At 42.0% G+C, this 20,524-nt stretch overlaps 1 protein-coding gene across 5 annotated transcripts in view; it reads left to right on the plus strand.

Annotated features, from left to right (window-relative positions):
* Positions 1 to 20,524, plus strand: part of SLC2A12 (solute carrier family 2 member 12) — a 53,390-nt gene that overhangs the window by 29,764 nt on the left and 3,102 nt on the right. For 2 of the 5 annotated variants that reach the window (XM_044248486.1, XM_044248468.1), the window contains exons 3-4: positions 8,696 to 8,818; positions 12,623 to 12,755. In XM_044248486.1, the coding sequence (XP_044104421.1) occupies positions 8,696 to 8,818; positions 12,623 to 12,755 (256 nt within the window). Of the gene's footprint in view, positions 1 to 8,695; positions 8,819 to 12,622; positions 12,756 to 13,231; positions 14,492 to 15,524; positions 16,886 to 20,524 lie in introns of those variants that run through there. The other 3 variants (XM_044248495.1, XM_044248478.1, XM_044248504.1) reach the window with 3 other exon arrangements.

Below are 20,524 nucleotides of genomic sequence, written 5' to 3' on the forward strand. Positions count from 1 at the left end.
GTGCTGCATGGCCCCAAGTTGAATTATGATGCCGTAGTCTTCCTCACCTCCTTCCCATACACTATTCCATACTTCCCATACACTATATCCAAAGAATAGATTTGTGCTTTGAAATATAGGCTAATTCTGGATTACTTACAGTCAGGAGATCTTCCTAGAAAATCAGACAGATTTTACAGAAAGCCCTGAGGCGTTGAGGAAGGATGAAAGGTGTCATATAGCTGAGAAACACTCTAATGTCCACCCTTCTAAGTTGGTGCAACTGGTTTAGTTGTCCTGTGTGTCCTATGTGCACACAAACTCTGCCTTTTTATTATTATTATTATTATTATTATTATAAACAGAGATCTCAAGTAGGCAGAGAGGCAGGCAAAGAAGAGAGAGGAGGAAACAGGTTCCCTGCTGAGCAGAGAGCCTGACTCGGGGCTCGATCCCAGGACCCTAGGATCATGACCTGAGCTGAAGGCAGAGGCTTTAACCCACTGAGCCACCCAGGTGCCCCCAAACTCTGCTTTTTTTTACTGCTGTTTCCTCCAGCCCAACCTAGAGCCTGGCCCACAACAGAGGCTCAATGGGTATGTGTTGGATGAGTCAAAAAAGTGTTTCTGGGACTCTCTCAGCTTCTTGACTAGTGATTGATATATCTTGATCCCCCGGTATATATCTGAGTCAGTATATAGGGAATTAGAGATAAATGTATGGTGTGGAGAACTCCATGTACATTTGACCAAAAGTTGTAGCTAATAAAGTTACTCCATTAAGGACACAAGGCTATCTCTAGTATTTGATGACCTAAAATTTGTGTGTTTTAAATTTCCTAAAATTAAAGCCATTTTTAAAAGTTTATAGTGTTAAACAAGATCCATTTCCAGATTTCTATTTTATTTCTCCAAATACAAAACCCAGCCCTTCCCTTGAACACAAAGATTAAGATTAGCAATATCATGGGTTAATTTTTCATCCCTTGGTTTAGTAATTAGATGTATTTGAACTGACTCTTTACAAAAGAAGACTTGAGACCATTTCTTCACAGTTTTCCTAAGAGAAATATGTGAAAATCTGAACCTGACATTTGGAGTTTGTTTTTGCTTATTTAATTAATATTAGAGTTTTAGAAATATTTCAGTGGATTATCTCAGGCTTACCAAGCCCATCAAATCCCTCAAATGTAAATGGGCACCCTGTAGTTAATAACGATAATAAAGGATCTTTGCAGGAAAATCATACCATAGCCACAAGTAATCAAACTCTCAAGAACTGCAAACTGGCTAATATTTTAGCTCACTTGCAAGCTAACAAGTTATCCTGTCATAGTTTTATGGATTTTGGAAAACAATAGAAGAGTTCTTGATCAGAGACAGAGAAAATTTATTACCCCCCAGAAGAGCAATGGCCAAAATATCAGCATTGCCCTGTACCAATAGGGCAACATGAAGGGAACCAGATGACATCTGCACATACACTGGGTCACTTTTGAGAAGAGGAGCCCCAAGTCTAGGGAACCCAAATGTTTTAAAATAGACACTAAGCCACCCTGATTTCCTCTGTGGAAGAAGATACTAATTTACTGGATAGTAAATAAGCCTTTGCTCCAGAGGAGAACTGTCTCTGTCTTCCAAGGCAGTTTGTTCTACAAACATCCTTAGAAAAAGAGCCCAGAAAAAAACAGTCCCTGTTTTTGTTCCTAAGACATGCAGAACTGCAGGAGAGCCATGGAGAATTGTCTCACAAGTTGAGCATCCTAAAAAGGTCACTCTTCCTATTTTAAATAAAAAACTAGCATTTTTTCAAGGCTCAAAAACTGTAGAATCTAACTTTTTGTTTGGTTTAGATTTATGGAATTTAGTCAGCTTTTTGGAGGATGGGTTATCAGTAGGAATCAGAAGACTCATCTGCCATAACATTTAAATTTAGATTTTATACCCAAATAATTCTAGCTCTTCAAAAAGAAACTGTTTGTGTGATGGTAGTACAGCTAAAGATTTTGACAATTCCCAGGGATGTGAAACAGCAGGTTCTAATTTAGAGGTTTACTTAGCTGCTTTACTCCAAGATATGCTGGGTTTACAACGGAGAAGCTTACAGACCAGAAGTACACCCAATGTTTCAAAAAAGATTTTGATATTCTCCATATTTTTTTCCTAGAATCTAGGTCTTTAATTTTAAGAATCATCACAGTTGAAGTCACTTTTTGTGATCATCGTTTTTACCCCCCTGCCATTCCTATGGGATAATTACATTCCTTTAGAGAAAAGGCATACTACATAAATTATTATGCTTTAAATATGAGAGTTTCAGTATAAACTGTAGCCATTAAACAATCACATTCATACACTGGTTTGTGTTAAGGATAAGTTAAGTGTGTAAGTTTAAGATCTTTCACATTTTTTCTTTTAAATTTTAGGTTTTAGTTATCACCCACATTCCCATCCATATTGTTTCTGTTTTCCAATTAATGAAGTTAAAATCCATTTTCATTGATTAAAGAGATGAGTTATTCAGTCCTCTGATGTTAACCATTAAAATAATGTGAAGTAAATAAAAATTAGTGTCTGAATAGTTTTACACTAAGTTTGTATCCAGGCAAAAAAGGAAAACTTAAAGACATATGTGCCCTTACCTAGCTAAATCCTCTTTTCCTCTTTTGAGTTAGATGATGGAGCCGGCCACTACCTAAGAGAACCAGTCTAAAAATTGCATTTTTGTATCCTGAGCACAACTCAACACACAGTGAAATGACACCATCAATTCTGTTACCATGGGCAACTGTTCACATAAAACAACAGTGTTGAACTTTCCTCTCAGTCCTGTGCCCTTGAGAACTGTGAATATCAGACAGTAAAGACATTAAAGAAACAGACAAAGGTTTAAAACACTATGGTAATAAACACAAGCATTCCTTTTTTACTTTATTGTTTTCCAGAACACAGTGTTAAGAATTTTTCCAGGGAACATTTCTAACACTAAAAATTGTAATACCTTTCTGATTAAAGTGAAACATCAATCATCAAAAAAGCACAACATAACATACCTGAAGCATGACATTCCAGTTATAGTTTAAATAAGAGAAGGTTAATTTCTTGGAAGACATTTATTTTTCCATTTTGAATCCAAGTTCAGTGGTCTGAAAATTCAGATATTTATGCTCCTGGGGTTGCAGAGTACTGCCTCAAGGATATGTCAAAGAAAATCAGCTTCTTGATTTTTAGGAAAAATCTGTTTCCTACAATTTCTTCTTCCTCATCTCCCTAGTGATAACTGTCCTTCCACTTAAAGTGGAAGAAAGCACACCTACTATCCATTAGAAAACTTACAATGATACATGTCCCAAATTATAAAAACCTCAGGAACAATAATCAAAAAGATAATTGGAAATATTAGTGTAGGTGTGGTATTGAAGAATGATTCTAATGACTAGATAATAATCCTTTCAGAGGCCTACATATTGCCAACAATTTGCTTTCAGCAAAATTAAAGGATGACCTAACCAAGTGATCAGCTGATAGATCATTACAAATAACTTTTTTTGTTAATTCAAAGAACTGAATGATTCTTGTATCATAAAATTTCTTCAACTCCCTGTCTTTTTTCATTATTCTTGAGAATAATAAATTTCATCTAAAGAGTAGAAATATATCCTGTTATTCTAGAAGTTACATTCCACCCACACATACATAATAAAGAAAAAACTCCCTGTCAAGAGAGGTTTCTTTCAATAAATTTCTCTTTTCATATCTCACAGTTAATTCCAAAGATTTATAATATATTTCTATAATTTTGACCCATTTTGTGTTAATTATTGTGTTAATAGTTGAGAAAAATTACCTAAAAGTTTTTATGGAACATTAAAAAAAACCCTAAAATTTCAGTTTATGTTAATTTTTGTCAGAGCACTTATGATGGAGTGATCAAAAGACTTTGAGTTTAAAAATGCATTGAAAAAGGATAAAATACTGAGTTCAAGTGAAAAACAATATAAAATCTACTTTAAATACCTTATTCCTGTATTTTTTAAATGGATGATGATGAATATCAGATAGGTATTGTGTTTCAATTCTACCGGAAATATTTAGAAGAGTGAAAAGTGCTCTCTTTTATATGTTAGAGCTTATAATAAAATAGAAATTGCATTATTTGATGTCATTTAAATTTACAGTGAGAAGAAAATTTGATGTTGACTTATAAATGAGAGAAAGTACTTAGTTTTTCAAATTATTTTAAAGCTACACAGTAAGAAAATTTAAAGACCAACACCAAAAGCTTTTACTTATTCCCAACAGGTACTTGTTCACAAAAGAGTTTCATGATCAATTCTGACATTTTTAAAAATTGAGAGTTATTCCATTGAGTTCAATTTTCCCTAAAATGTTTTCAAAAAATTATTTCAGTTAGTGTTAACTAGAAGTCATTAAGATAGAAAGACTGGGGAAGATTGAGGCTTTATTTTGTTGCTTTTCTTGGTTTATTTAAGTAATACAAGACAATATTGTTGAATGAAATATTTACTTTAGAAGGGGCCAGGCATGAGCCCAACTCAGAGTAATTGAGAGAAAGGGGAATATGAGAAATAAAAATAAGAACAAATGAAAGCTACCACATCATAGCTGATGTTGGAGATGGTGGTCCATGGTAGAGTGTCTTTTATTAAAGAGCATCCCTTTGCCACTTAGAGAACTTAATGAAGCCAGGATTTAAACATCTGTTTGGAAGGAAATGGGCCTATGTCCCTTTCATACTCACATTTAAAGGATCTCTTGGCAGACAGAGAGCTGGGTGTGCCGTGTACTGCTTGCCTAGGCAATAAAAGCCATGGGATTTGGCTTCACTTTGGCAAAGTATCGGAACACCGACTCCTCTTCAAATCAAGTTGCTGAAAATTCTTCCTCCAGAATTGCTAGGAATTCCCTGGCAAGAGTTTAAGACCGCCGTGAATCTTTCGTACTTGGAGCTAGCATGCCAGGAGGCTGAGGAAGACTTAAACCAAGGCAAGACAAGGGCTTAAGTGACAGCCTCAGTGGCTTATAAGGAGGGGCCGAGGATGAGCGTGGCATGTTACCTACCTGTTGACAGGCGAGGTCTTCTGCATGGATTGCCCCTACTAAAGCAAAGCCATGCCTTCCACATCACATGGAGACACCTCAACATATTTGTCCTTCACATCTTTTCGTGATGCTCTGTGTGTCTATAAGCGCTGTCTGCAGATTTGATCTGGATCAGGCAAGTTCTGACGGGTGGCCCTGGTGATTTAATACCATGTGAAGGAAAGTGCCAATATCTGTGGGCAACTTGTGTCCTGGCAAGTCCAAAATGTCCTCTATCCTTGCAGCACAGGGGAGGCCTTAACGACATGTGTGGACTCTGACATTTACAGAGGGGCATGCTGTTGAGCTCATTTTGGAGTGCCAAGGTAAAATGTGGAAGGATGGAGGTCAAGGGGCATTGTTCCAGGGCCAGCTAAACAGTTGTGGTGGCCCTCCCTGTAGAAGAGGTCACTGGGTCTCTGAATACTCCATGGATTCCTTACAAACAAATAGCGCAAGCATTCCCTGTGGGTCTGTCATCAGGGCAGCAGAGAACGAGGACACCCAGAGAGAGCCACCACTTCTTCACCGTGGCGGTGGAGATAGGTTGATTTTCTCTGGGGGAGAAATGAGACCACCTCATTGGAAAAACCCGCAGTAATTTGCAGAAGTCTTCCACTTGTCCCTGCAAATGTCAACATATGAAATCTCCATGTGATGGTTTCCATCTCTGTGCTCTTGACTTATGAGTTGAAAGAGAGCTGCTGCATTTTTTCTACATTGGACATTCCCAGCACCTTTCCAGGGACCATGGACGCCTGTCAGATTCTGGCCTCATCTTGTTCCTAAGACGGCCCTGGGAAGACTCTTTCAGTCAGTTTTATCTTGTTATCTTGTTGCAGGAGCCATTTCAGAACTTCATTTCACTTTCTGGATTTGGCAATCTGTGATTTGGGGCTGCTGAAATCATCGTTAAATAATATTCTCTTTATTTTTGACTTGACAAACTCCTTTTTGGGAGCTTGGACCATTCCCGTCAAAACCCTTGTCAACGGCTACAACACCCAGTTTGTCAATATTAGATAAACCAAAACATCAATTCTTGAATTCTTTCTATTAGATCAAGAAACAAGTAGAAGCTTTCAGCAATGATATATTATTTTTAGAAACATCAGGTGCAAGGTTTGCCTGACAATGTCTCATCAAAGATGGAGGGAAGTCTCTCTTTCGACGTCCAGCTCATGGCTCACTGGCTGGTTCGAGTGCCCAGTTGAATGCATGCCTAGGACGGGCTTTGAGTGTAGACTGTGGGTCCTTTTAGGCAAGACTTTGACAGTTCAAACTGAGTGCTTGTAACTCGAGATTTGTGATACAGTCCCATCTTCTTGTGGGTGAGCTCCACCACTTTCTGTGATGGTAAGATCAGCACATTCTCATCTGATGCCAACATGGGTCTCATGACCCCAGCAATGATTTTCCAAGATCCCACCAAGTAATTCCAAAAGGTGGTCACGGTGAAAGGTGGGGAAGGGAGAAAGAGGTTTAGGAGCTAATGAAGTGGGAATGGAAGTAGGTTAAGAAAACCTCTATGAACTCATCTAGAAAAGAAAGAGTGACACTTCCCCCACCTCCTCCTCATGGCTGCTAGAGTAAAAGGTGATGAGGGATTCCCCACAACACTGTGACAGACACCAATGGCAGAAAGGGGCACAGGGCACTGGTCAGTGGCATAGACTATTTAACTTCAAAACATTGGATTTACATAATTTTATCTTGCGTTTGTCCAATAGCAGGTCATTACAAAGTCTTCAACAGAACTATACGGCTGTCATTCTACTCAGACAGAACCAGATCCCCAGTTTCACAAAACTCAAAGACAAATTTACCTGAGCACTGCATGGGTCTCATTAAGAGCAAAGTGATCCTACCAAGGATATAATCTGCAAGAACCTAATATGGTTTGGGTGGTAGGAAGTGGAGCGGAGGGATACAGAATTTTCTTTTCTTTTTTTTTTTAAGATTTTATTTATTTGACAGAGAGAGATAACAAGAACGCAGAGAGGCAGACAGAGAGAGAGGGGGAAGCAGGCTCCCCGCTGATCAGAGAGCCTCATGCAGGGCTCAATCCCAAGACCCTGTGATCATGACCTGAGCCGAAGGCAGAGGCTTTAACCCACTGAGCCACCCAGGTGCCCCTGGGATACAGATTTTTCATTTTGAATTCCCTGTCAATTAGAATAGTAATAAACATGTTCCTTTTGTTACAGTTATCTTCCGTGCCCTAATGATAACCCTATGGTGGATTCACTTGGAAAAAGATAATCTAGAAAAAATGTTTATTCAACTCTCTGCTATAATTAATTTATTTTCCTTACTTTAAAAGAGCAAATTTAGTATGAGCAGATGTTTTCTGTCCGGAGTCTGGTCTTGTCAGGGGAGGTGAGTTGTTAAATTTGAGGCACATCTGACAGCCCCATACCCACAAAGGCCCATACCCACAAATGAGTGGTGGCTGGCATTGGGGGGGTCCTCCCCCACTGCCTCCGGTGGGCTAGGACACTGCAGCTGGTCTGTAACTGCTGGCTTTCCAGCACAAGGTGACTTCACCAGCAGTGAACGAGGGCTGGGACAGCTCCTACGTCCGTCCTTTCTGCAGAACCAAATGCTTATGTTCTGCATTTACTTATTCATTAACAAATATTTATTGAGCTACCACCAAGAGAGCACCATGATTAAAAAGCATGAGTTTCATGGACTGAGTGCCAGGACTCAGTGCCCCCTCAGCCACTTCCGAGCTCCGTTGACCTTGGCAAATGATTAACTCTTGAAGCCCGAGTTTCTTCTCCTCTAAAGAGGGATAATAATAGTTCCTGACTTGTAAGATTTGGGGAGGATCACTGAAGGTAAGGTTCATAAAACACTGTACCCCTTGTAAGAATGTGTAGCTCTTTTATTAGGGTGATTTGGGCTTGATGGGCTGGAAGCAGAAGACAAGTGAGTTCTTGATCCCATCGGGCAAGTCCTGTAATGTCCCCTGTCACTCTCCGATAATGAGAAGTGCTCTGATCAGTTTCGGTGCCAACGACAGTCTCCTTTCAGAAATTCAAACATTCCATCAAGTATCATAATCAAATTTTAGAGCTCTGTTTAATTCAGAGCTACAGTCCACTCAGCTTGACCCCCCAGGAAGACCAAGTGGGAGAAGAGAGAGCCGTGGGCCTCCTTCCCCCTGCCTTCCTGGCTCCATCTCCTACCCACTCATTAACTGTGATGTTGGACTTCTCCATGGGAAGGGTGGGGACACACAGCAGGGGGAGCCCTGGCCTGGTGTGGGCTCTGAGCCGGGCAGAGGTCCAGTGCTGCCCCTCTCGCTGCTCCCCAGCGGGTGACCCAGCCACCACAGAACTTGCATTCTCAGACCCGTGTCCCACACCCCGCCTTCCAGAATTATTGTCAGGCTCTGTCAGTGTCCCTCCCGAATCCTTTCTCACTGGGCTGGAGATGAGATGGAAGCACATTTCCTCTCCCCTCCTGCTGAGGAAGGACCCAGCCCGGCTCTCCAGCCACAAACCACGAAGGCCTGGGGCAGAGGGCGGAGGACAGAGGGCTGGCCCTTAGTTTCTACGGGTTTTTATCATTTTGCTGCCCCACACCCACTCTTTCCTTTCTTCTAGTGCACTGGCTGCTCCTGAGCGAGATTTTTCCCGGTGGAATTAGAGGACGAGCCATGGCTTTAACTTCTAGCATGAACTGGGGCATCAATCTTCTCATCTCTCTGACATTTTTGACTCTGACCGGTAAGGACTTGTTGTTTTCCTCTAACACCTTTTGTGCTCCTAGGACAAATATGAGGGAAGCAGACTCACCTAAAGATCATTTTACTGTGGACGAATTCAGAACATTCCAAAGTAAAAGAAGGTACCTGATGCACCGACCACCCAGTTTAAAGTTATGACTCTTAATTCATTTTTAACCGCACCTGTTCTTTCCCCAAATTATTTTGAGTCACATCTTGAATATGATGTCATCCCAAACATGATTTTGTCTATAAAATTTCCACATGGACGTCTGAAAGATAAGACATTTAAAAACTCTACCTGTCATATCATGATCAAGACCCAAAATATTAATAGTCATCCCTTGGTATCAAATATCCAATCTGTCTTCCCATTCTTCCAATTGTCTGATAATTATTTTTTTTTATACTTTGCTTGAATCATGATCCAAAAACGTAACTTACAATTGATTGTTTCTTATAATTTGTAGGTTTTGTCTTCATCTCTCCCTCTTCTTCCCCACCTTTATGTTTTTAATGAAAAAACAGAGTTATCTGTATCATAGAGTTTTTCCCATCCTGGGTTTTGCTGATTATAATCCTATCACATGACCTTCTGTCCTTTGTGTTTCCAGTGAACTACTATCTAGATCTGGAGGGTTGAACAGATTAAGATTTTCTCCCTTGCTTGTTTGTAAACTCCTTCACAGACGATGGCGTGCATCCTGCCCTAAGGACACAACCTCTCGGTCTGTCTCCCACTTTGTCATGTAGGCTTCCGTGAGGATCATCGCCCAGATCCGTTATTTTTATTCCATCATCACTTCTAAATTTTGATCATAGCTACTTCTTCTCCTTATTTATTTGCCTGACCTTGAAGTGTGAATCAAAGGAAAAAGGCAAGAAAATTGCTTGAAACTTTCTCTTTATTTTCTAGTTTTCCAAATAATGAGGTAGTTCCCCAGAAGTCTCCAAAATTGACTGATGAGCTCTTTCCTTTCTTTCCTCTTTCCTTCATATATGCATGTGATATGAATATTAAGTAATACATATAATATATAAATTAGGAAAAGTGGATATATACTCAAAAAGGTATAGTACTTCTGAATTTTATCAACCGCTTCTTCTTTTTTTTTTTTTAGTACATCTACTTTGGGAAATAAACTTTCAGAGTTATTAATTAAGTATGGCTTGGGTTCTTACATAAAATTTCAAATGTTTATGTCCTACATTTTTAGAAATAGACCCAGATTAAAGGAAATGAAGGAATTGGTTATTAGCACCAACCATACCGATATTACTGCGATCACATGCATAGACCTGTACATTTTACTCTCTCTTTCTCTCTCTCTCTCTCACACACACACACACCTTTATCTGCTCTTTGATATGGAAAAAGAGAAATATAAGAGAAAAAAATGGATGGAGCACAGCATAATGTATAAACCTGACAAATCTCTATGCTGTATATCTGAAGCCAACGTAACATTGTGTGTCAACTATGCTTAAAAAATTTTTTTAATTAAAAAATAGAAGAAAGAATGGAAATGATCAGGGGTGGAAAAAGAGGACACAAATCCCCAGGAAGGATCACTAATCTACAGGAGAGTTCATGCACATTGAAAAGCACTTCTGCGTTTAGAGCAAATTTTCAGAAAACACGTTCACCTAAAAATCCTGGAATGAACCTGTAGATGACATTTCACTAGACCAAACTTGAAATTCAGTACAGGTTTCTCTCATTGTCTGAAACTAGAGCGTGTCTAGGAAGCTTTTCAGAAGCCAAGAGGGTGTGATGCAGAGGAGCAACTACCACTTTCCGACAGCGAAAATCCTCTTGGGATTTCCCTCAGTTAGCAAAAACAGATACTAATGTGATCTTTGAGAAAAGCAAAGTGGCATAACGCAAACTTGCCGAGAGCAGGGAAACCTGTACTTACTTTCAAAAAATCAATTACCCAAGTAGAAGACGTGAGGCTTCTGCTTGGCAGCAAGCCTTTGGACACCAGCCTTTTCAGGGCAACTTCAGTCGTATCAATAAAAGCAGTGTGTTCTGGGGAAACTGACCCACTGGGTGGTGGTCAGGATGCAGCTGCATTACACTCAGCTCTGAGTAAACTATCCTAAGAGGATTGCTTAGAGATTTTCAGAGTGTTGCCCTGTGTCCACCATGGGGAGCGGGGGTGCACCTGAATGGGTGTGGGACCTGTGGTCTGTGCAGGGGTGGGGGGGTTTGCAAGAGTTCAGGGTGTTTGGCTGTGGGGAGAAGGTGCTCAGGGAAGGGAGCGGGGCAGGCAGGGATTTGCATGGCTGTGGGCTGTCCTGCTGTCATGAAGAAGGGATGGAGAGCAGACCCAAGTGCAAAGCAGAACCTCTGAGCTAAAGCTCCTGAAGGGGAGACTTGGGCTTCTGAATCAGGGAGGAGGACCTTTGTAAGAGGCGGGGCCAACCCACCATGCAGTGAGAATTTCCAAAGGGGTAAGCTCCTTGTTACTGAAAGTACTCAAATGGACCAGAGGGCAGGTTTGATGAGGTGAACTTTTGTTTTGTTTGGATTTTTTCTCTGTCTGTATCCTGGTTTCCTGTCCCAGAGAGGAAAGGAGGACCCTTTCTACAAGCACTTTATTAAGCACTCACTGGGGCAAAAACCTGTGCCCGCAACAAGAGAAGCACAGAGGGACGGGGCTTTCATTAAAACCACCCTAAGAGCTGTCCTGCAGTCCCTTCTTCCCGCTTTGCCTCACCTCAGCACAACTGACGGACAGGTGGCTAATATGCTTAGATATTTCCAGGCTGTATCTGCCATGCCGTCTCACTACAGACCTGCTCGGTCAGTTCTCCTGGCCTCCAGGGGGGATCGGTGGGTGCAGCTGTGAAGGGCTGTTTGCCCTGTTTCTGGCTGTGGTCAGTCAGAGTCTGTGCTTGTAAAGACCCGGCTTCTTCCCCGCTGCTCCCCCAGGCTTGGCTTCCTGCTCCTGAGCCCCCGGGGTGGGGCACCATGCACACGGCAGGCTCCCGGTGCACGGGGGCCTGGGAAGGGGGGTTACTTCTCGCCACTTCATGTGATTTGACCGGGGTCAGGAACCGCCAAGGGACTGTACCTGTCGCCAGCAGCGGTCAGAGGCCACTCTAGGCTGTCAGGCCAGATAGGACAGCACCTGAGGGTGTGACTGCTTGCAGATGGCTCTTAGCAAGTGAGTGCCTTTCCTTAGAACTGTTCCCACTTTTTCCTCAAACCAGGAGGAGGCACTAAAACCCACTGCCAGCTACTAAGAGGAAATACTGCCAACATGAAATGATTTATTTGAATAATAAGGGTAAAGAAGGGTGAGCTCATTTCAAGAAAAGTGCATCTGTATCAGTGTCTTTAAAAATATCCACCGCATAGAAACCCAATTGCCACAGTCGTTTCTCCTGAGAGGGGGACATGCGAGGGTAAGGAGCCAGAGGAGATATTTGACCTTCTGCTTTCGATGTTTCTGCATCCCTTGAGGTTATTTTATTTTTTTTATTTTATTTTATTTGTTTACAATGATCAGGCATATTACCATTTCGAAAAAGAAAGGCATGCTCACGAAGAAGATGATGTTGGGTTTAAATTGTGATCGTCACAAGGCTGTAAGAGAGAAAGCTGGGGTAGTCTGTAAAAAGGAAACTTACAGAGATTGGCTATATTTTCAGCTTGTGGTTGCTACTTCCCAGGATACTACTAGCATGTTTGAAAATACACGTGTTTTTATTTATACCCCAAGAAGCAGCTTGTCCACAAAATGGGGTCAAAGCAAGGCAAAGCACATTTTTAATCAGTCTCTCTTGTCCCTTATAGAGCTCATTGGCTTGCCGTGGGTTTGCTTTATATATGCAATCATGAGCCTCGCATGCCTGGCTTTTGTCGTTGTGTTTATCCCCGAGACAAAGGGACGCTCTTTGGAACAAATATCAGCGGAGCTGGCAAAAGCGTAAGTATTATGTTTATGCTCTCTGAACAATGCTCCAGTAAAAAAAAAAAAAAAAAAAAAAAAAAAATGAAGCTTTTATATACAACCAAATGATTACCCAACATCTGAAATTATTTCAGGATATTCCCTTTGGCCTGAAACCATATCTTAAAGCACAATTTCAGTTGTTTTTTTTTTTTTTTTAAGATTTTATTTATTTACTTGACAGAGATCACAAGGAGGCAGAAAGGCAGGCAAAGAGAGAGAGGAGGAAACAGGCTCCCTGCTGAGCAGGGACCCTGAGATCATGACCTGAGCCAAAGGCAGAGGCTTTAACCCACTGAGCCACTCAGGTGCCCCCACAATTTCAGTTTTTGTGCTGTGTGATGAATCTAGGTGACTAAGCTAAGGAATATGAATAACCAGTGTTTTCTAGCAGGTGTACCTTTCGAACTTCTTTTCAGTAAAGCCCGAAGAACTTCTTCTCATCTCCCTAGGTGCCCCACGAAGGAGGGGATTTTTTTGTTTGGGGTTTCAGGTAAATCTTGGAATGTCATGCCCCCCCACCCTCATGCCAGAACCATGGGCCTCCTTCCGCTCTCAAACGTGTAGGTCATCTTGAAGCCCTAACCACCTGTGAAGGCTGAGATGACCAGGAACACCCTTGGGTTCAAATGACTGCATTTATTCCAAATACGGCACAATCAAGATGAATTTCAGAAAGCTGAAGAGTTTCTCCTGCGGATGGCAGCTGGAAGATGGTTAATACATCTCACAGAGAGAGATTGTTTAAGCAGCTTAACTGTAGAAAACTCTTTCCTTTTGAGTAACAGAGCTCAGATCTCTAAGTGGTGAACTGCAGGGAAGGAGGGGATGCTCAGGGGCCCGGAATGAAGCAGAACTTGTTCTTCTTCCTAGCAATGAATCATTACACTCAGCAACGTAGGGATCCTTGTTCTTGGGTTTTAATGGGAGGGTGCTGTTTATCTACAGTTTGGGAATTTCTTCTAAAAACACTCTCAGTGGGCCCAACAGAAGTGATTGGTACGGGAATCTGATGGAAGAATGAACCTGCGAGGTGATTTCATGGTCACTCTACATGGACATATTTATTCAGAGTAGGATTTGGAAAACTTCTGCTTTGTATTTTATGCACTTAGACGTGGTTTGCATTTTTTAAATATTTCTCTTTAGCAGGCAGAAAGACCTCTCTTAATTCAAGCTGTGAGTTAAATATCAAATTGTAGAGTTAATTTTTAATATAGATAAAGCCCTGTTTTTTAAAAAATACAATGAAAATGAAAGTTATTCATTTATGGGGAAATCTAATTGTCAGAAGGCTGGCTAGACCCTTGGCCTGATCAGCACATTGCCTGGCTCTATGCAAGTTGAAGCCAACTGAGTTTCTTGGGGGAGCACAGCATCTGAACAAGACTATGAACTACTGATACACGATTCAAATAACTGAGAACCCCATTTCTTATGCATCCATTTGGGGCCTTGATTTAGATTCTAGGCCTTTCCCAGAATTAAGACGCCAGGACACTGAAAACTTCCAAACCTACTGGCCGGTCTTCATTTCTCATTCTGCTCTATCTGTGTTTCCCATCAGTTGTCTGTTGAAGTGTAGCACACCATCCCCACATGTCATGACTTAAAATATACTACTCCCATTTCCCAGGATGCTTTGGCTTGTCTGGGCAGTGCTCCTGCTCGTTTTCCTCCGGGGCGCCCTCATGGGTCGACATGGCAGGAGGGCCAATCAGTCTGGACGGTGTAAGAAAGCCTCACCAAGGTGGATGAGAGTGGGTGCTGATTCGCTGGGGTGGTTCTGTTGTCCTCCGCAGGGTCTCGCTCCCCAAAAGGCTGATATGGCTTCCTCACACGGCAGATTCTGGGCAACGTTCCAAGGCAGTGGAAGCAGGAGCTGTAAGGCCTGTGAAGTGTACATTCTAGAAGTCACACTGCAGCACTCCAATTTTTTTTCCAACACCCTACAAGTCCCGAGACCGGTCCAGAAGGAAGGGGTGTAGAAATTGACTTAAGCTTTTGGTGGGATAAAGGAAACAGAATTTTTTTTAAACCACATTAATCTACCACCCCTACTCTTTCTTGAAATTCTCTTTTCGCTCCCGTGAAACGATTTTCTTTCCAGGAATTTACCTCACACACACTTATCTCTCTATCTCTCCTTCTATTACGACATTCTGTATATCATTGACGATTTAACTCGACATCCTTATGCCTTAAAATACAACGCAAATCCTCGTCGTTGAAGTCCTGCATAAACTTAGCCCTGGAGCATATTTCTTTCTCCTGGATTTTTAATATTTTCTCGTTCCATTTTCTTCTCTACTGCCTTAGCTAAGACCCTGTCGGTTTCACCTCCTTAACGAAGTTGTAACATATTGCTTTCCAGGAATGGTTTCTGCTCATTATCCTTCCTATGAAACCTCTCTGTGCAGTGCCTAGTGTAATACTGATTCCTAGCAGAGGATCAAAAAGTATCCACTGACCAATTTGATAACTTGTAAACAAGGCCGGTGCTAAATTCCTTATTGGGGCGGGGGGGTGGGGGTGGGATTCCATCATGGATAACGGTGTAAAAGCACAACACATTTTGATCCAGTCTCAGGATATGAGTTAATCTATAGTCTAATATAGCCTGTGCAATGGGAGGAGGAAGAGGCATGTGGGCAGATTAAGTGAGACAGTCTGGCTTTTCCATACCTCTCCCTTCCCCTCCACTTCAGATATTGTTTAACCAGTTCTTTTTTGATCATGCGTTAGGCGCCCAGCACTGTACTAGGAAAGAATTGAGGACATAGGAGACGAGGAGTCCCCAGCTTCTTCCGTCGAGGAGGCAGGCAAGAAAATACAGAGCATCACAAATATTTCTCATTGTTGGCAAGCACAAAGGAAAATCACATATATTAGAGGATGTCATTTATAACATCTTCCTGAGAGAGAGAATACCGAAGCAGAATCCTGAAGGAGTGATCTGGGCCAAGAGGAGTACGTGGGAGTCAGAGGAGAATCGCACTCAGAGGCCAGTGTGCTCACTGGTGGGGTCTGAAGAGGACAAGTTCTGGGTTGGGGATCGAGAGATGAGTCCAGAGCACAGGGCAGAGAGGAGTCAGGAAGGGTCTCGTCCGTCTTGGTAAAGAATTTGAATTTCATGCTGAAGGCAGTGGGGTATATTTAAAACAATAGGGCAGGGGATAAAAAAGTTACCTGATTTTTTACGGAGGACTCTGGCAAAATACTGAGATTGGAAGGGGGCTGCTGAGTGAGGGAGACCAATGGGAGTCTTGTGAAGAAATGGGGTAGAAAACTATGGGGCTGGATGGTGTGCACGGATGAAATTAGATGACTTGGAGCTGGATTGGAAAAGACAGTTGAGGGAAAGGAGAAAATCAGGATCTTTCTCGAGAATAGAGAACTAACCCATTTGGGGACATCCACCGAAGTAAGACGAGGAGGAGGAAGAGCAGCTTGGGAGGCTGAAGTCTGGCGGGGGCTCCCATACCACACTGAGTTCAGTTTGTGCGTACTGTCTGTGGGTTCCTATAGGACACACGAGGGGAAGGAAGAAAAGAACAGTGTGCGTTGGAAGCTGGTCCTGGACATATCAGTGTTTAGAAAGAAGTGCGTATAAAATCCGGGGCAGACCCACATTTTGTGAAGCCTAAGCTTTTCAGGGCCTTGTTGAAGGAAAAAAAAGATACAAATTATGAATGTAAAATTAGGTATGACTGTGTGTGTCTTAGAAGAAAGAGGCTGTGAAGTGAGCGGCCCCGGGGTTGAAGTGTCATTGCCCTTATGGTAGGTCCATCTTGAGCCTTTCTAACTTTTGCACTTTTTAACTACCTGTTTATTAGCTGGGGGAGTGAAATAAAGGTTTGCTAAACAACACTAATTACAAAGTTGAGCTGGAGAGAAAGCTATTATGAATGAGCTGAACAAAAAAGGACCTACTTACTCTGCTATCACTCCCTATTACATTCTTTTTTTTAAAAAAAAAAGTCTAACTCGAAACTGGAATGAATAAATAATTTGGAATTAAGGTTAAGAAATTTTCAGGTCTATTTTTCATATGGGGTTGTTGGAATGTATCAAATTGCCAACCAAATAAAAATATGAGGACAAAACTTGAGAAAAGCCAATCTTTCTATCTAGTAGACCCCCAGAATAAGACATTCCTTAGCAACCTATCATTTGGCTACCTAAAAACGCAGCAAAACTTATTCAGAAATAGGGTGGGGAAGGACTCTGTCTAAATTCGTAAAACTCTGAGTTATGAAATGTTTTTGAAAGAATCACATTTCTGTGACTTTTGAGTCATGCGGTTACCCAAATTTAAATCCAAACCTTCAGTGATAAATTGCAAAGTAAGGGAAATCCGAAAGCCCAAATCCTGGTCACCCTAGATGTACCACACTGGTGCTAGGTGTTGAAGAATAAGAGTAGATACGAGGTCTGATATAGAGAATATATTATAAAGGGTAGGGGATGTAGAGTAATACTGCAGGTGAAATTCCCAGTGGCAGTGAAGGCATCTATCAGGGTGTGAATTGTGGAGCAGAGAGGAAACTGTTGCTCTCAGAAACCTTGTCTGACTCCTATTTCTGTAGTACTATAGAATACATTTTTTTTTTTTTTAGATTTTATTTGAGAGAGAGAGAAAGCATAAGTAGATAGAGGGCAGGGAGAGAAGGAGAAGCAGGCTCTCTGCTGAGGCTTGATTCCCAGGACCCTGATATCGTAACCAGAGCCGAAGGCAGACGCTTAACCCAGGTGCCCAGCAAATTTTTCTTTTAGATTGGAAATGTAAGTAGCCTGAATTTTGTCAGCTGCCTAAAGTACGTATGGAGTATGTATGTTAAACCCGGTTCCCAGCAGGAAAATGTCAGAGACAAAAATAAAAAGAAGATAAAATCCGTGATGGTATTGAGAAGTTATGTAATCAGCTCAGTGCACTCAGGTGGGCGGGAAGCCCAGGGAGCTCACTGGCAGGCGGGAGCTGAAGTGAGCTCAGAGACGTGCTAAGGGAGTCTTCTCAAATTTAGGAGTTAATGAAGAAAATGAGTCCAATTTTGTCACCAGGGAAAGAGAGTGTCCTGACATGTATAGCCCAACGAATCCCTAAGGAGGAAGAAAGGAAACGATTTCTAATGTGAAAATAACTTCAAAGGTGATATTACAGTGTTGCTTAACATTTTCCTTTCTCATTCAGTATTTTTATGGGGCATCTGGGTGGCTCAGTGCATTAAGCCTCTGCCTTCATCTCTGGTCATGATCTCGGGGTCCTGGGATCAAGCCCCGAATTGGGCTCTCTGCTCAGCGGGGAGCCTGCTTCCCCTCCTCCCTCTCTGCCTGCCTCTCTGCCTGCTTGTGATCTCTGTCTGTCAAATAAATAAATAAAATCTTAAAAAAAATTTTTTTTTCCTTTCTCCTATTTGGCGTTCAGTTCTTTTACTTCCATTTCTGCAAGGCTGAGAAAACAAATATTCTTCCAAGGTTATTAGGTTTCTTATAAAATAAACAGTGATTCAGCTGAGAGGTCAGAAAAGATTTCAGCAATAATGTAATTTGAAAGGATTTTATTCTGAACTTCTGCCCTGCCAGCGACCAACTCAAGATGGGGTGTTGGCTGTATTTGCTATTTCAGCTGTGACTTTTATGCTTTTCCTTAGTTTAAGTGGAAACAGAGAGAAAATTAACAAGTTGACGTTTTGGAAATATATTCATTCTGAGACTTGTTATTTTCCCTTCTAGCAAATTTATTGTATGTGGTCATTCTTTCCTTCATCCAAACTCACTTGTTCGAGAAATATTTACTGAGCATCTAATATGTGCCAGGCACTCGCTGTTCAAGGTGCCAGAGCACAGTACTCAGTGAGCAAAAATGCCTTGAGAATGAAAACATGTTGATAAGAGAGGGAGTGAGTGTGGGGCTACTTTTGATCCGGTGATCCGAGAAGGTTACCTGAGAGGTAACACTTAGGATAAAATCTGGGTGATGATGAGGAGTCGACAAAGAAAGGACAAAGGAGAACTGGAGCAGAGAGAACAGCTAGCACAAAGGCTAATCCGAACACACTTGACCTGTTCCAGGGACAGCAAGAAGGCCACGAGGTTGAAATTTGTGAGATTCATTTAGAAAGTCAGTGGAGCCCTGCAGGCCCAGCAAGTTTGGATTTCTTTTTTCTTTTCTTTTCTTTCTTTTTTTTTTAAAGATGTTTATTTACTTATTTGAGAGCACAGTAGCTGGGGTGGGGGGGGTGGGGACAGAAGGAGGGCAGGGGAGAAGGAGAGGGAGAAGCAGACTCCCCCAGGAGCAGGGAGCCTGGATCATGACCTGAGTGGAAGGCAGACGGTTAACCTTAACCGACTGAGCCACCCAGGTTCCCCTTGGATTTCATGCTAAGTGCCATGGGAAGGTACTAAAATATTTTCACGGGGTGATGTGAGCTGATTTACATTTTGAGGTGTGCCAACTGAGCCTCTGCGGTCACACAACTGAACATAGCTGAGAAAGCATGTAAACCCGGTGTTGGGTTTTTCTCACTTTAAATCATGATCCTCGGGGGTGCCTGGGTGGCTCAGTCAGTTAAGAGTCTGTCCTGGGCTCAGGTCATGATCCCAGGGGCCTGGCATCGGGTTCCTTGCTCGGTGGGGAGCCAGCTTCTCCTTCTCCCTGTGGCCCTCTCCACCTCCTGCTTATGCTTTCTCTCTCTGTCAAATAAGTTAATTAAAAAAAAATCACGATCATTGACCTCAAGTGGCCTTCAGTGCTGCCTGACAGTCACATATGTCCCAGGCCTATGGACTGGAAACCTCCCCACCTCCTTAGCCCTGTTCACTCCCACTGATGACCTTGTCTCTGACTTCACTGAAGAAGTGAACACAATCAGAAGGCAACTTCTGTACACAACAACCCACATAGTAGTGTTTGTATCTAAATACACCATCATCCTTCCGGTTTCTGTTAGTTCTGTCATTCCTGTGTGAGGCCAAGCACTTCACGCTCTCCTCCATCCCTTTTCCAGGACATTATCCAACAGTTGTCTCTGTTCAGTCTTGCATCATGAACATTTTACCTCTCGACTGGATCCGACTTCTCACCAGAAACTGTGTGATTTTTTTCCCCCTGTCTTAAAAAAATGGTCTTGATTCCATTTTCCTCTTTAGCTTGTGCTGTTCCTTTGAAACCATTTATAGCAAAGTTCTGGAATAGTCACTGACATCAATTTCTCTTTCTCCATTCTCTCATGAACCTGCCCCAATGAGCTTTTAAGGCTACCACCCTAGCGAAATTGCTCTAACATCCCAGTGACCTCTACATTGCTAAACCCGGTGATCAGTCTCATTCCTAGACGCTTAGGATTCATCCATGATCATCCTTACACCACACATCTGCCCTAAGTCTCGTTAAATCTGTTAACAAAACATACCGTGAACCTGACCCTTTCGATGAGTGCCATGCTGCATCCCAACCACCACCTTTTCCTTGGACTAGACTAACCTCTACACTGTCTTCCAGCCCCTGCCCTCCTCCGTCTATCCTCGAACCAGCAGTTTGATTGAACTTCTAAAGATGTCATTCCTCAGCTCAAAATTCTGTGGCTCAAATTCCATTTCAAATGAAATGCGCACTTCTGTGGCTGCCACCTACTTCTCTAAGCTCATCTCATCGTTCACGTACTGGCCATGCTCTGACCTTTCTGGAAACACAGTGCTTCCCGTTTTTCACAGGGTTTCCTCCTTACCTTGTCAGTTTCTGATCA

Source organism: Neovison vison, chromosome 1 (assembly GCF_020171115.1).
Source record: "Neovison vison isolate M4711 chromosome 1, ASM_NN_V1, whole genome shotgun sequence".
NCBI classification, from domain to species: domain Eukaryota; kingdom Metazoa; phylum Chordata; class Mammalia; order Carnivora; family Mustelidae; genus Neogale; species Neogale vison.